General features: G+C 50.5%; 7 protein-coding genes across 7 annotated transcripts; 4 read left to right on the top strand and 3 right to left on the bottom strand.

The window, feature by feature from the left end:
- Window positions 1–54: 54 nt before the first annotated feature.
- Window positions 55–1,085, top strand: BJY04DRAFT_198754 (uncharacterized protein). The gene is made up of 2 exons (XM_073712658.1): window positions 55–278; window positions 334–1,085. Exon 2 carries the CDS (start codon window positions 361–363, stop codon window positions 859–861), a length of 501 nt encoding a protein of 166 aa, XP_073567018.1. The 5' UTR covers window positions 55–278; window positions 334–360; the 3' UTR covers window positions 862–1,085.
- Window positions 1,086–1,132: 47 nt separating this feature from the next.
- Window positions 1,133–2,525, bottom strand: BJY04DRAFT_131938 (Mob1/phocein family protein). Its single transcript, XM_073708505.1, has 3 exons — window positions 2,117–2,525; window positions 1,938–2,052; window positions 1,133–1,880 (listed from the first exon to the last, which is right to left on the bottom strand). Exons 1-3 carry the CDS (start codon window positions 2,349–2,351, stop codon window positions 1,364–1,366), a joined length of 867 nt encoding a protein of 288 aa, XP_073567017.1. The 5' UTR covers window positions 2,352–2,525; the 3' UTR covers window positions 1,133–1,363.
- A 516-nt stretch (window positions 2,526–3,041) lies between these two features.
- Window positions 3,042–4,884, top strand: BJY04DRAFT_131921 (Paf1-complex subunit LEO1). Its single transcript, XM_073708503.1, has 3 exons — window positions 3,042–3,347; window positions 3,428–3,605; window positions 3,661–4,884. The coding sequence occupies exons 1-3, from the start codon at window positions 3,154–3,156 to the stop codon at window positions 4,663–4,665; spliced, it is 1,377 nt and encodes a 458-aa protein (XP_073567016.1). The 5' UTR covers window positions 3,042–3,153; the 3' UTR covers window positions 4,666–4,884.
- A 746-nt stretch (window positions 4,885–5,630) lies between these two features.
- On the bottom strand, window positions 5,631–7,282 carry BJY04DRAFT_131926 (Zn(II)2Cys6 transcription factor rglT). The gene is made up of 2 exons (XM_073708504.1): window positions 7,064–7,282; window positions 5,631–7,004 (listed from the first exon to the last, which is right to left on the bottom strand). Exons 1-2 carry the CDS (start codon window positions 7,194–7,196, stop codon window positions 5,848–5,850), a joined length of 1,290 nt encoding a protein of 429 aa, XP_073567015.1. The 5' UTR covers window positions 7,197–7,282; the 3' UTR covers window positions 5,631–5,847.
- Window positions 7,283–7,434: 152 nt separating this feature from the next.
- Window positions 7,435–9,963, top strand: erb1 (ribosome biogenesis protein ERB1). The gene has a single exon (XM_073712657.1). The coding sequence runs from the start codon at window positions 7,469–7,471 to the stop codon at window positions 9,836–9,838; it is 2,370 nt and encodes a 789-aa protein (XP_073567014.1). The 5' UTR covers window positions 7,435–7,468; the 3' UTR covers window positions 9,839–9,963.
- Window positions 9,964–10,880: 917 nt separating this feature from the next.
- On the bottom strand, window positions 10,881–13,256 carry BJY04DRAFT_198748 (putative AAA family ATPase/60S ribosome export protein Rix7). The gene is made up of 3 exons (XM_073712656.1): window positions 13,182–13,256; window positions 12,877–13,119; window positions 10,881–12,829 (listed from the first exon to the last, which is right to left on the bottom strand). Exons 1-3 carry the CDS (start codon window positions 13,227–13,229, stop codon window positions 10,931–10,933), a joined length of 2,190 nt encoding a protein of 729 aa, XP_073567013.1. The 5' UTR covers window positions 13,230–13,256; the 3' UTR covers window positions 10,881–10,930.
- Window positions 13,257–13,415: 159 nt separating this feature from the next.
- BJY04DRAFT_198746 (ESCRT-III subunit protein VPS20) lies at window positions 13,416–14,646 on the top strand. The gene is made up of 3 exons (XM_073712655.1): window positions 13,416–13,661; window positions 13,786–14,149; window positions 14,220–14,646. The coding sequence occupies exons 1-3, from the start codon at window positions 13,618–13,620 to the stop codon at window positions 14,448–14,450; spliced, it is 639 nt and encodes a 212-aa protein (XP_073567012.1). The 5' UTR covers window positions 13,416–13,617; the 3' UTR covers window positions 14,451–14,646.
- Window position 14,647: the final 1 nt, after the last annotated feature.

The following is a 14,647-nucleotide window of genomic DNA, read 5'->3' as shown; positions in this document are numbered from 1 at the left end:
CCGCTGTCTGGGCCGACTTTCTTTTCTCCGCGCTGCCAAGAACCGTTCCGATATACACTTTATCCCACATTCGAAACAAGCAATCTTTCTAAGACAAAACGTCCTTCTGTTCAGGATATTTTCCAAGTATACACGCGTTCTCTACTACTGTGTTCCATATAGCTTTCGAATCCTCGAAGAGCTAAGACCGAGCTCCAGATCCGTTCGTCAGCAGTGTGCTGTCCACGAATATATACCTTTCCGCCTACTAAGAATTGTCCCCCTCATCCTCTCATTCTGTAGGAAAAGCCCAACACGCACCAAATTTACGTCCTATCTTACCATTACTCTTAGCTTCTACAACGACGAACTGCAACCGAAATGTCCCTCGAAACCCTCCCAATAACACCCGCCGCCTTTGCCGAAGCCATCAAAGAGCTCACCCTCCCAGTCCTTTACGCCAAAGTCGCCGAACTTCAAAACTCTATCGTCCACCTCCGACGCTCAAATCAAGAACTCCATACCTTTGTCGCAGAGTCGTGCGATAATGAGACCGACAAGCAAGAGATTGAGGGGTATATCTCCGAGAACGAAGATGTCTTGAAAGCGATGGGTGAGCGGATTCAGCTATGTAAGGCCGAAGTCGAGGAGAGGGGCCAGACGTGGATTGAGCTAGATGTGGAACCCAGTGAGGCTACTGCTGGGGAAGAAGCAGAACAAGCCTCGGCGCAGGGGCAGGGTGAAGGCCCAGATTCCGGGTCAACCACAACTGCGAACGCAGCTAGGATGAATGGGTCGAGCACGAGCACGAGCACAAATGCACCACCGACGGAGAGAGCGCGAGACCCGGGAGAGATCAAAGAGGATGGTGTATACCTATGATTATTGATGGTTTCCTCCGATCCACCACCTCGATTTAATCATCACGCTTACTGGGCTCACCTTGAAGAACCGGTCTTCGTCTACCTCCCACGCGCTCACTTATTGAAGCAACCAGAGCTTAAGTTCGCTATGTACTATGACGATCAACGGGCTGCCGCATTCAAGGACCACTTCCTTCTATACTAATTCAACAGAAGCGATATTACCATCCAAGATTTCTGTATTGGTCTACATGCGATAAGATTTATCGAGTTGCACATAAAAGGCAAAAAATGTAAAGCGGAATAAGCATAATCACAAGAACAAAATATTCGCTCAGCATGCTAAATGCTCGAGTTCTCAACCGTGTCGCATCACTTGCCGGTCACCCAGTTATAGAGATATGACGGCAATTGGAAGCAGAGGCAATGTAAACCAAAAGTCAAAGAAACGGGTTTCTAACGCCAGGTCAGAAACATGTTCATCATTAGGAGAATATCGAAGAGATGCAATGTTCTCTAGCTCAGCTAGAACCCTGCTGACCCCAATGACCACCGGCGAGGGCTTCCTGAGGAATGCGTTGCTGCTTGATAAAGAGGTCAATCAGAGGCTGCATAGGCTCCATTTCTTTGTCGGAAACAAGTTTGTAATACTTCGCGACAGTCACGAAATGAACAAAGCACATGTTGAGGATATCATGCTTGTTGATGTGCCAAAATGGGTTCAGCCAGTGCGCATGGTAGAGATGCGCATAGCAGCGGAACATCTGTTTCATGATACCCTGGCAGTCTTTATAGAAAGTGCGGGGGAAGCCACTCGACTTGCCAATCCAGTCTTTACCGGCAGCATTGGCTACGTTCGAGGCGGGCGCACCAGTGGCTTCGCCTAGGGCGAATGTTTCCGGGACACTGGTGACTTTCTCTGTGGGGAACATGACTGGGTCATGGATCTTGCTAACAATCCACTTCTCGACGCGGTTGATGAACTTGGGTGCCGAAATCTTAGCAGCCTGAGAGTCTACAAGCCACGTATAGGTCAAACTAGACAGTTGTCAGCGAGTGGTCAGGGTTTGGCGCCAAAGCTTCGCTGACACATACCGACCGGCGGACATGGTTGGGCAAGTCGTCTCGTTGCAAATGGGAAGACCTGTGTGGGTATTCACTTCTTGTATGACTTGAAGCATGCCGTGCAGTAAACGGTATTGTTCAACAACTGTGGAGCGGAGAAGAGTAGGATGTCAGATGGAGTTCCGAAATGACGGGATATAAGCGCTTACTCTGATGGGCCAACCATTCTCCCAATTCCACGTTCTTGGGGCAGGCACACAATGTCAAAAAATTACCCTTCACATTAAGCGGGGCATATTTCTCCTGGAAGAAATACTTGGGGGCATCGGGGTCGTAAACTCCAGTCTCAACGGCGGAGTGGTTTGAGGCGAGCGACGGGGAGTTCGAGACATGGCCGTGAGGGCCCTGAGGAGCCGGCGACTGAGCTGGGCTTCCGTTATTCATCTTGTTGATATTGTTATTGTTCTTGTTGTTTCCTCCCCTGCCAAATCCTTGGCGGCTGTAGCAGAGCAGTTGGATCAGTATGAGCGGTTTCAAGTTGGCTGAAGTGGGGGAGGGACGAGTGCGAGAGCAAAGGAAAAAGGGGAAATGCGAAAGGTGGACAGAGTGAAGACAAAGAACATCGATAGACAACGGGAGCAAAGCGAATAGTTCGGCACTCTGAGGGTGTGATCAGGGGCGCTATTGTATTCTTTATGCTTTTTAGGGGGAGGGGAAGCGGTATGGAATATGCTTGCAGGGCATTTTGTGTAGGTAAGAATGCGAGGGGACAGGAGGGAACTGAAGTGGTTTTCAGTCACTCACACGCTCTGAAAAAAGGTTGCCATGATCAATAAACGGAGTCTGGTATAATTGTAGACTCGAGAGACCTGTCCAAAAGAGAATGAGGAGGCCGAGGAAGACGATTGAAGATGGAGATAGCAGCGGCTCTCCTTTGGCCAGGGCTATTATTGAACCCGACTCCCCCAATCCGATCTTAATTGGTCTGGCCCTGGGGAGCTGCCGCCGCTAAGCTTCTCTGGGTCCGGAATGGATCATTTGGTCTTCCTTTCTGCTGTCGCGGCCTGAGGCTCCACAATCTTTTGCTTTCATTGAACTCGGCAGATTCTCGAGTGAGCGATTGTAGTGTTTCCCAGTGACCTTACAGGATCTGCTTTCGCCCCCCAAATCGTGCGCGCAACTTACATTTCTGATAATCTTCGAACTACACCCTGTGCCAATTGAGGCAGCTATTCGTTCATCGACCATGTCTTCGTCCGACGAAGACGTGATTCGGCGTCCTGCTCGGAGCGGCGCCGGTCAAGCTCTGAGTGACGCTGGAAGCGAACCCAGGAGCCCTGTGAATGCCTTCGATGCTGGTGACCCCAATGGTGCAGATGACGATGACGCGGATTTGTTTGGATCTGACGGATCTGAGGGCGGTCTCGATCAAGATGCAGAGTATGTACTCTTCGCCCTACTGTGTCCCACTTCGTGCTCATATGCGCGATGTGATCAAGACGCTGACAGGTGGCCTACAGCCAACCCAAACGAACCCTTGACGATCGAGAACTTGATTCGGCGGATGACGAGGATCGATATGACCGCGCTGCTGATCGCATGGATTATGATGACGGAGGGGACGAGCTCCAAGAAACTGTCAATATCATGGACTTGAGCTTGGCCCGGGCTCCGGAACCAAAGACATCAAATGGCGAGGTTTGTGCCTCTACATCATGATTCAGGTGATGGCCATTCTCATGCGCTCTTCCAGGTTTACACAATGCCGGTACCCAACTTCCTCTCGATTGAGACAGAAGAATTCAACCCAGATACATATGTCGCGCCTCCATACTCCACTGCAGCAACTTCTCTCTGCTGGCGCTACGACCCGAACGACGATACCCTTCTCCAATCTAATGCGCGCGTTATTCGTTGGGAGGACGGATCCATGACACTTCAATTGGCGTCTGCTCCGAAAGAACAGTACAGAATAGCTACAAAACCTCTTGCGCCTCTGAACAAAGCCGGCGACTACGATACAAAGCTCGACTCCCACGTTTACCTCGGAGCCGCATCCGAGACGTCGAGTGTGTTTAGATTAACATCTCACCTGACTCATGGTCTTACCGTATACCCTACAGCTGTGGAGACCGACGATGCAGTGCAAAGATTGCAAGAGTCCTTAGCTGCGGCTACGCGCGGCACAAAGAAGACTGTCGATGGATCAGCGCCTGTAATTGATGTGAAGGAAGACCCCGAGCTTGCCAAACGACAAGCAGAGCTCGCAGAGCGTGAGAAATTGAAGGCAGCACGCCGCCGAGAGCAACTGGCAAACAAAGAGATGGACCGTGGCCGCCGAATCGGCATATCCCACCGAACTGGAGGAGCCGGGCTCACCGTGGGCGGGTTGGAAGACGACGATGGCTTGCTGACCACAAGACCCCGCACCAAAAAGCCTCGCCGTCCCAACCGCAGGGGCGAAATCTATACTGACGACGAAGAAGACTACGACCGGCGCGGTCGAACACGGGAAGACGAGTACGACGAAGACGACGGCTTCCTTGTCGGCAGCGACGAAGAGCTGGAAGTCGCAGACGATGACGACGATGAAGATATTCTGGAAGACGATGACATGGACGCAGAAGGAGAGGAGGACGACGCTCCGCCATCAAAACCTAAAGAAAAACGTGCTTCGCCTGACGCAAGGCCTGCGGCGGCATCACCTCCAGCGCGAAAGAAAAATCGCTACGTTGTCGACGACGACGATGAAGAATAGTTGGACCCTATCTCTTGCATCCTTCACTGTGATACCGTATTGGCTCCACATCGAGCTTCACATCTCTAATGACAACTGTAATTGTATCTACTTCGGGATAAAGTTTTACGGCGAGCAGGCGGTCATATATTACATGTTTCACCAAGACTATGAAAACTCATATATGAACTTGATACGCTCTAATAAAACAATAGAACCATAAACAGCCAAACTGCTTGATTTAAAAATTCAATGCCGTGACGTAGCCTAGGGCAAGCAAGCAACAGCTTCGCTGGATTTTCAGTCTAGGGTAATAACATATAACAACATCATTATAGTTACAGGATAGCCAAATCGAGCTCTCGTCTTGAGACAAACACAAACCGCAACTTCCGGATATCGGCCAAAGTCACAGCTTCTGTTATAGTTTCTTACGCTTTATGCGGATTTTTGACCTCTTTGGCTGTGGCAGGATTGTATCTCGTTCATGCTTGATGATGCTCAAGTCCACGTGGCCCCACGAACACCTCCACCGATGAGGCTGTACTCTTGGGGACCTTGCAAAATCACTGACCATTTCCAGTACGTCAAAAATGCTTCACGATCTCACTATGACTTTTCACTCGCCAAACAGGGCCGTGAGTTCGACAGAGTGCCAAGAGCGCCATACAATGGCTGCTGTTTGCGATCACCAGCGTAATTACTTATGCAGCACTGCTAGTCGGAGCCATTGCCGGCACTGCGGGAGCCTAGATCTCGCCTGGCAATGATTTCAGGTTTCACCGCGCTGTTTGCTATGAGCGTTGCATTGATGACAAATGCTTGAAGAGCTAAGATACTTGCTGCGACCGCCGCGTACGCTGCTGTCCCTGTGGTTTTTGCGTCAGGTAACCTAGGTTAATGTGTCGATATGCTCTTCGATCGAAAGGGAGTTTTACTTGGGGAATGCCGGTATTTGAACGTTTCCAAACTTGTAATGTTGAACCACTAGTAGGAAGAATGGATGAGGCGGGCGTGCGGGTGACAGGCAAAATTGAGCGCGAAAGGCCTCATATTCTTCCTGGAAGCATGATGTATATTTTAAATCATGGGCTGATTTAAACGGGAGCCATATATTCACATGAGTGTCCTGGTATATTTCGTAACAATCAGAAACGCAATGCAAACCCCAACGCCCTAAGTGTCATTATGCATATTGTCCCGTCAAGGTGAAATACTGCTATCAGGGCTCAGAGATGGTACACTCTCCGGGTACTCGTCCGACTGAAACTCAAATTTAGCAATGACGTTCCTCGCGCTCTTTGCGACTCGGATACAGAGCAAATCTTGTTCGTTTTGATTCAAATGATCCGCGTCAGATGGTGCGTTAAGACGTTGTTTCGGCGGTAGTGGGTGAGAGTCGGGCGATGCATGCCATCGGCGCTGGCGAGCCTCCATCTCTTCAACGAGACAGAGTACACTCGGCGCGCCTATGGCGCACTGGGTTTTAGCGTCGGAGTCCATGGGTCCTCGTATTACACTAAATCGTACCAGCTGCCGGAGATAGTCTTCCCATGCAGATTTCACATCTGGGGATTTGTTCATGGCCGCGGCGTACGCTGGTGGTGCAACTTGATTGCCGAGCTCACAGGCATTGGCTTCGGAAACGCGGAGCCAAGAGTCAGCGATCACGTTGAGAAGAGTACCAGTGAACATGACGTTCTGTAGTCCCGTATCAAATTTGGTAGGACATGATGGACAGCGAATGACGGTGCGAGCAGTCCTAGCGGAGATGTACAAAGAGCAGACAGTATGTTCGGAAATGGGAAAAGGCTTGAGAGATGAAAGATGGCTAAGGCAGAGATAGAGGTACGAGAGGCAAGAGCACTCTTGATCAGCGGATGCACTTGTGTCAGGTGAGGTGAGAGGAGGGGTGAGTCCTGATGGCATTGTAAAGGGTTTGGGAGCTGCTGCTGAAACGCTAGAGAAATCTGGCCATGGAGAGGTTGTTGCAGGGATTGAACTCATGGTTTCGCCCGGCGCTAGCTGCCATGTATGTCGGTGGTCATCGTCGGTCGATAGCCGATAAGGAAAGCTATATGGGGTTGGGTATATTGACGAGAGAACCTGCGGGTCATATGAAACGTCTGAGATAGCGACCTTTAGATCTGATGGTGTTGGAGGTAGATTGTGCGTCGTGGTTCCGGCCCATGGCATTTTGCTTGTGTGATTGAGGAAAGATAGGTCGTCGTCATCTTCCCGCATCCGCTTCTTGGGTGGTCGTCCCATCTGCTTTTGTACTGAGTAGTGGCAGACGAGAGACTGCTTGATGCAGCGACTGCATCCTGAGATTTCACCAGAGCATTTGAGTTTCCGTTTTCCTTTCAAGAGAAACATATAAGTGAGGGTTTCATGCACTTGATTAGAAGGAGAGACTCACGGCATTCATCACACGCCGCATGTCGCTTTACAGGTTGTGAGGAGGCGGCCGTTGAGACATCCCCGGCTTGAATTAACGGCTTTCCAATTGAGGAGGTGTGTGGCTGACCCCACTGAAAGGCGTCGTACTCCATTATAGGATTGAGTTACCCATGGAAATGTATAAGACTGTCTAGAGCAACAGCAGAAAGGCTGTAATTGCCAAAAAGAATGGGAAAATGAAGAACAGAGTGATGTGTCAGCCAAGTCGACCATCCAGATCGCCCCCAGAAATTCCGGAACAGGAGGCGGTGTAGCACGTGGGCGGTCCAGTCATGCCGACAATTCTATTTTTTTTCCCTTAGAGAAAAGTCTCCAGGTGGTACTGTGACTGAGAGATCAAGTTTCAAGCGCTCGTTAGTCCACCATGTCCGCTTTGAAAGCCTCGAAGAAGCGCAAAGCTGTGACTCGCGATGTGGAAGAGGAAGCTGGTGCCTTTTCTGGCGACGAGCTGAATGCTGGTGAATTGAACGGCGCCCTTTCGGATAACGCCCACGACCTTTCAAGTGACGAGGACGATAGTGATTCGGAAATTGACTTGGTTGACGATTTCAGCGACTCTGACGATGACGAGGAGGAGGAGGAGCTCGATAGCGACGAAATCCCAACCGACGAAGAGGACAATGCACTCGAGAAAAAGCTCGCCACAACAGACCTGAATGGACTTCCCGCAGACGACGAGAGCTCGAGTGGAAAGGAGCGACTGAACTATTACATCGAGAAAGATGCCAATGGAAATGACCGTTATATATACGATGAAATTAACCCTGACGATAACTCCGATTACTCTGATGCTGACGAAAATTCCAACACGATCGGCAACATCCCATTGGCTTTTTACGATCAATACCCACATATTGGTTACAATATTAATGGCAAGAAGATCCTACGACCCGCCAAAGGAGAAGCTCTAGATGCCTTGCTAGACAGCATTGAGATTCCGAAGGGATGGACTGGCCTTACCGACCCGTCAACCGGAAAACCTCTGGAACTGAGCCAGGATGAACTTGAATTACTGAAAAAGGTGCAGATGAATGAGATCCCAGAGGATGGATACAACCCATACGAGCCCTTGGTGGAATGGTTCACGACTGAGAAGGAGATCATGCCTCTGAGTGCTGCGCCGGAACCTAAGCGCCGATTCATCCCTTCAAAGCACGAAGCCAAGCGGGTCATGAAAATCGTGAAAGCGATCAAGGAAGGCCGTATTCTGCCGTTCAAACCACCTTCGGAGGAATATGAAGAGGACAAAGATGTGATCAAATATGATCTCTGGGCTGACGAGGCTGAGCGACCTAACCACCCAATGCACGTCCCAGCTCCTAAGCTTCCACCGCCAGGCTATGAGGAGAGTTACCACCCGCCGCCCGAGTACCTTCCTGACAAGAAGGAACGCAAGGCCTGGGAAGAGACGGACCCTGAAGACAGAGAGCAGGAATTCCTTCCTCAGGACTTTGGCTCGCTCCGTAAGGTTCCTGGCTTTGAGAACTTCATCAAGGAGAAGTTTGAAAGATGCTTGGATCTCTACTTGGCGCCCCGAGTTCGCAGGAGCAAACTCAATATTGATCCCGAGAGTCTACTTCCCAAGCTTCCTAGCCCTGAGGAGCTGAAGCCGTTCCCAACTGCGTGCGCTGCAGTCTTCAGAGGACACAAGGGCCGCGTTCGCAGCATCGCTGTGGATCCCACCGGCGTTTGGGTTGCTACCGGTGGTGACGATGGTACTGTCCGAGTTTGGGAGCTGCTCACCGGCCGCCAGCTGTGGAGCGTTAAGATTGGTGAAGATGAGGCTGTGAACGTTGTCCGCTGGCGCCCTGGCAAGGATGCTGTTATTCTCGCCGCTGCCGCAGGCGACGACATCTTCCTCGCTGTCCCGCCTTTAGCTGATCCTGACACCGAGAAGGCTAGCTTGGAACTGCTCGACGCTGGCTGGGGATATGCTGCTTCGAAGCCCGCTCCGAGCGCTGTGGATGGAGAAAAGAAGATCACTCCTCCTCAATGGATACGGCCCTCAGCAACCCTGGCAGATTCCGGCGTTTGTGCTGTCATTCCTCTCCGCTACATCGCCAAGTCGATCTCATGGCATCGCCGCGGAGATTACTTCGTCACCGTCTGCTCCGGCGCCTCCACACCCGCCTCAGTCGCCATTTCCATCCACACCGTCTCTAAACACCTCACCCAGTATCCCTTCCGCCGACGTATCAAGGGCGGTGGTCCCCCACAAACAGCCCACTTCCATCCCTCAAAACCTATCCTCTTCGTCGCCAACCAACGGACAATTCGTGCTTACGATCTTTCGCGCCAACTCCTCGTCAAGATCGTTCAACCCGGTGCCCGCTGGATCTCTTCATTCGACATCCACCCCACATCCTCCACGGCAGCAGGCGGTGACAATATCATTGTCGGCTCTTACGACCGTCGTCTCCTGTGGCACGATCTTGAACTCTCACAACGCCCCTACAAGACCCTCCGTTACCACAAGAAGGCCATTCGTGCCGTCAAATTCCACCCAGGCGGCCGCTACCCTCTCTTCGCTGATGCAAGTGACGATGGCTCTCTCCAGATCTTCCACGGTAATGTTACCGGTGATATGCTGAGCAATGCTACTATCGTCCCCTTGAAAGTCCTGAAGGGTCACAAGATCACGGGCGAACTGGGTGTGTTGGACATTGACTGGCATCCGCGCGAAGCGTGGTGTGTTAGTGCGGGTGCGGATGGAACGTGTCGTTTGTGGATGTAATCGATTAGCTTGTTGCATAGCTCTACTTTCTTTTGTCTTTCCTTAATGCCTTGTGCAGATTGGCGTTTAGGTGTATATAGAATTTCTCTGTTGATATCCGCAGCAGAAAAGTACGCCATTTCGAACCTTTGTCTACCACGTAAAAGTGTATCTGTATACTGGACGCTAAAAAGGATTGTTATCCGACTCGTTTCACTAACGTGAATGTCCAGAGATGGCGAGCCAACTAATCGGAAAGTAATACAGCATGAGCACTCTAGAATTTACGAAGCGCTGTTCCCCAAAGCATTGGGCTTAATCGCCCATTCTCAACAGTGAAGATTGTGAAGTTGAAGGATGCTGGTCAGATTAATGCAGCGCTGGAGATACGAGAGTATTCTTATATAAAGAGCTGGAGGGCAATCGCTCTGCCTCAACAGTCTGAAACCGTCTGTAGGGCAACGCAGGCCCCGGCTATACGTAGCTTGCACTATAGACACATCTTATGCCACTATCTTTTCAGATCTTCCTAGCCCTGATATGTCCTGAAGGGAGCCATTGGGCTGATGGGAAGCGCGTAATAACCTTGTCAGCTGGATTTTGCTTGTAGGTATCACCAAATGCCCGGGTTTGAAGATGGCTTCTGGCTAACCAGATGCGTTATCCTTGTGGTTTTTCGTTGTATCCCATTCTGAGTTCATTCTTAGGTACGTTTTGTTGTTGTGGGGAATTAGCGATCTCAGCCATATTGTACGCCTTGCTTTATCAACACTAGTAACTCCATGGCTTCATGGTGACATAGAGGCGTGATCGCGACGATCTTAGGTCGCTCTTTGGAGCAGATAAGAAAACTGATGGGCCTGATCAAAGCGAGGTGGACTTGACGCTGCTCGTTAGAACACTGCCGCCGAACGTTTAACCACCATTCTCTGTATCAATGAGGTGATTTTCTTCTTTTTACCATGGTAGAACGCAATTGGATCATGACTCTTAAAGGTACACCTCTACTTAGGTAGGTAGTAGTGCTGATAACATAATCGTAACTGATCTTCCAGTTCTAACCAGGCCAACCATGTCTAAATCTATATAGTAATAACACTCTCACACCTACACTTATACAACGCCCCCACTCCAATCCCTTCTCAATTTCTCATACTTTTTCAAGTCCGTTACACTAGGGCGGATAAACGACTTCGCGGCAACAAAGTCCTCAAACTTGATCGTATCCCTCCGTTTGATGGCACTGTAACCAGCACGCCGCAGCAGACTGGTAAGATCTGCACCGCTGAACCCTTCGCAATCCTCAGCCAGACGTCTAAGATCCTCGTTGAATTCAATGGGTAGTTTGCGGACGAGCGTCTCCAAGATTTCAGCACGCTCTAACGGCGATGGCAGATTCACGAAGAGGAGGGTCTCCAGACGACCAGGTCGGAGCATAGCTGGATCAATGATATCCGGTCTATTCGTGGCGGCGATAACATAGATACCCTGGCGGCTGCTGCCAAGGCCGTCTAGTTCTGTGAGAAGGGTGTTGACAACGCGAGCAGATGCTTCAGATAGCGTATCATCTCGACGGGGAACAAGGGCATCGAGTTCATCAAAGAATATGACACAAGGAACAGAAGAGCGAGCGCGAACAAAGACCTGGCGGACGGCGCGCTCAGATTCACCGACGTATTTGTTGAGCAGTTCGGGTCCCTTGACGCTGATGAAATTTGCGCGGGACTCGTTCGCCACGGCCTTCGCGAGGAGCGTCTTGCCGCAACCGGGTGGGCCCCATAGAAGGACACCTGTTGGTGCTGTGATACCGACGCTGGCGTAGACGTCTGGATTCTTTATGGGGTCAACTATTGCTGTAGACAGTTCATCGCGGATGCCGCCGAGGGCACCAATGTCTGCCCATGTGGTGTCTGGGATAGTTGCGAAGCCTTCACGCTTAGAAGAGGGTTGAATCTTGGGAAGAGCAGTGAAGAAATCAGCATTTGAGACGAGGACGACTTCTGCTTCGTTACCAATGGGGTTTTCTTTCGCGTGTGTGATTAACCGCCGGAGGTCTTTGACCATGGGGCTAAGATTATCTGTTCCCTCAATTTCCATCTCTTCGCCGCTATTGGATTTCAGTAGATCGAGGTATCTCTTGATAGCTGCTGAACCGGCAGTGGAAACCAGATCGTTCAGGTCGGCACCTACGAAGCCGGGTGTTCTCTTTGCTAGCGTTGGGAAGTCGAGGTCGTCCACAAGGCGCATCTTGCGTGTTAGTGCACGAAGGATTTGCTCACGAACGGGCTCAGAAGGAACAGTCATGTTAATCTCCTTGTCGAATCTACCTCCTCGTCGCAAAGCCGCATCCAAGCTATCCGGGCGATTTGTAGCTGCCAAGACAATGACCGGTTTCCCGTCCGTCTTCTCAAGGGCCAAGTCATCCATACATGTGAGAAGCTGGGCCACGATTCTCTTCTCCATCTCCCTTTGTGCGCTTTCTCTCTTCGGCGTGATGGCGTCAATCTCATCAATAAAGACAAGACACGGCGCGATCCTCTTCGCTTCTTCAAAATGCTCCCGAAGAGCCTTTTCAGACTCTCCGGACATTCCTGAGACGATAGACGGAGCAGATATGGAAATGAAAGGAACGCCGAGTTCTGCGGCGAAGGCGTTTGCGATCATGGTTTTTCCGCAACCTGGCGGACCATGTAGGAGCACACCGCGCGGTGGCTGCACATTCGACGCTAGATATACCTGTGGGCGAGTCATTGGAAGAATAACTAGATCCCCGAGCTGCTGCACAACATCGTCCAACCCACCCAAATCCGCAAGGCTCACGTGGGTCGGGGGTGATCGATCAATGGCATTGTCTGCTTTGCGTCGCTTAGACGAGCGCGATTCGTCTCCATGATTTCGCTTCTTCGTTGTAGGCGGCGCCGGAGTGCCATTCACTGTGGTAGTGGTTTCGGGCTTCGATATTTTCGGGGTGTTCCATGCGCCTACAAGGCTCTTATTCATGCTATTCGACTCCTGCGACTGTCAGTACCGATAATCGCAAGGTCGATCCGGAGCCATACTGGTACCGCCTGCTCCTCTAGGCCCACGAAATCGCCGTCTATTGAATCGTTCTCATCGTCCTCCAGCACGTCGCTTTTGATCACTCCTACCACCCTTTCAATACTATCTTCGAGGATACGCTTGGGTTTTCTGTTCAGGCTCGAATTGGATCGTTTGATAGAGTCGTAAATCACTGCTACCGACAGACGAACTTGGTCATTCTCCGCCTGATCGTCAATAATCTTGCGAACGACTTGGTAGACCTGTGAAATGAGAGGGATTAGAGAAGGTCGACTGTCACCGAAGGTTTATGAAGGTGTCTCACCTCTTTGTCAAGGCCCTGCCTCAGAGTTGGTCTACCCCCGCGAGGCATCTCCAGCAAAATATGCAAATTGTTCACTTATACCTATACTAATCGTTAATGGTCTTCCACCTGGCGGATTTTCTATAATTTGAAGGTTCGGAGAATAGATTGGCCGGCGTAGTTTATAAGTCGGTGGGGTATTCCCCGGTAATTCTCACTCGCTGCTTCAGTTTCTAGGTGTGGTACTGGTATGTACTAGTACGCCTAGGTAGGTACTAGGTAGTTAGGTAGGTACCAGTGTATTTGATACAAGTTTACCGCCCGTACAACGTCATTCATCAACCCAGTGATACCTACATAGGTACCTATCTTATCGGCTCTTGTCCTCGTGCTCCAACACCACAAACACGCCGGCTTTGGGAGACAAGTTACCTCTAGCGACCAACATGCGGTGACAATGGGGAACTCAAATAGCTCCCATAAGATCTCTGCACAAGATCGGTAAGCCTAGGTTCCTTCATTTCGATATATCTTTCGGGTTTAAAGCATCGTAAACGATAGCCTGAGCCCTCCCCACTCTTCCCAACTCATATCGCGGCCGTTGACATCACATCCAATTTTGTAGAGCAATTCTTGATATGAAAAACCAGCGGGATAGACTACACCAGTATCAAAAGCGCATCACAGTCCTCACGGACCGCGAAACCGCGATCGCGAAAGAATGCCTCGCCCGAGATGATCGGAAGCGAGCCCTCCTCGCCCTTCGGCGCAAGAAATACCAAGAGTCACTCCTAGCGAAGACGGACGCTCAACTAGCGCAGCTAGAGCAACTAACCAGTCAGGTTGAATTTGCGCTTGTACAGAAGGACGTCATGTTTGGGTTGCAGCAAGGTACACAGGTTCTTCAAACAATCAACAAGGAGATGGGTGGCATCGAAGGGGTGGAGAAATTGATGGGCGAATCGGAAGAGGCGAGAGCCTATCAAGAGGTAGGGAGCTCTTATGCAAACCTGAAAAGAAAATATACTGGTGACATGGCTAACACATTTGGCGTTTCAGGAAATCAGCCAGATGCTTGCTGGGCATCTGTCGAACCAGGATGAGGACGACGTTGAAGATGAACTCGAAGTCCTGCACCGCGAAGTCCAGGGCCCAATCAGCCTTCCCAACGTACCGACAGCGCAACCGGATGTGGAAGTCCCAAATGAAGTTCTAGAAGAGGATCTGGCGAAGCAGAAAGCGAGAGCGAAAGCAAGAGCAAGAGAGCGGACTGCGATACCCGCTTCTTAATCCAGATGTATACTATATATACATGTTGAGTGGAGTTCTTAGTCGGTTTCCCCAACCTCTCAACCATGCATACCAGGAGTCATCAACACTCCAATATTGATGGGGGCATTATAGATTTCAAAGTTCTTAGTTTCATTGACCGGTCTTGTACTTGATAATATACCCTTTGCACACAACTAGCACCATCATACTCAACT

This window comes from Aspergillus karnatakaensis (assembly GCF_047715665.1).
Source record: "Aspergillus karnatakaensis strain CBS 102800 unplaced genomic scaffold BJY04scaffold_58, whole genome shotgun sequence".
Classification (NCBI taxonomy): domain Eukaryota; kingdom Fungi; phylum Ascomycota; class Eurotiomycetes; order Eurotiales; family Aspergillaceae; genus Aspergillus; species Aspergillus karnatakaensis.
Note: the sequence above shows the minus strand (reverse complement) of the source record. Positions and strands in the feature narration are given on the sequence as shown.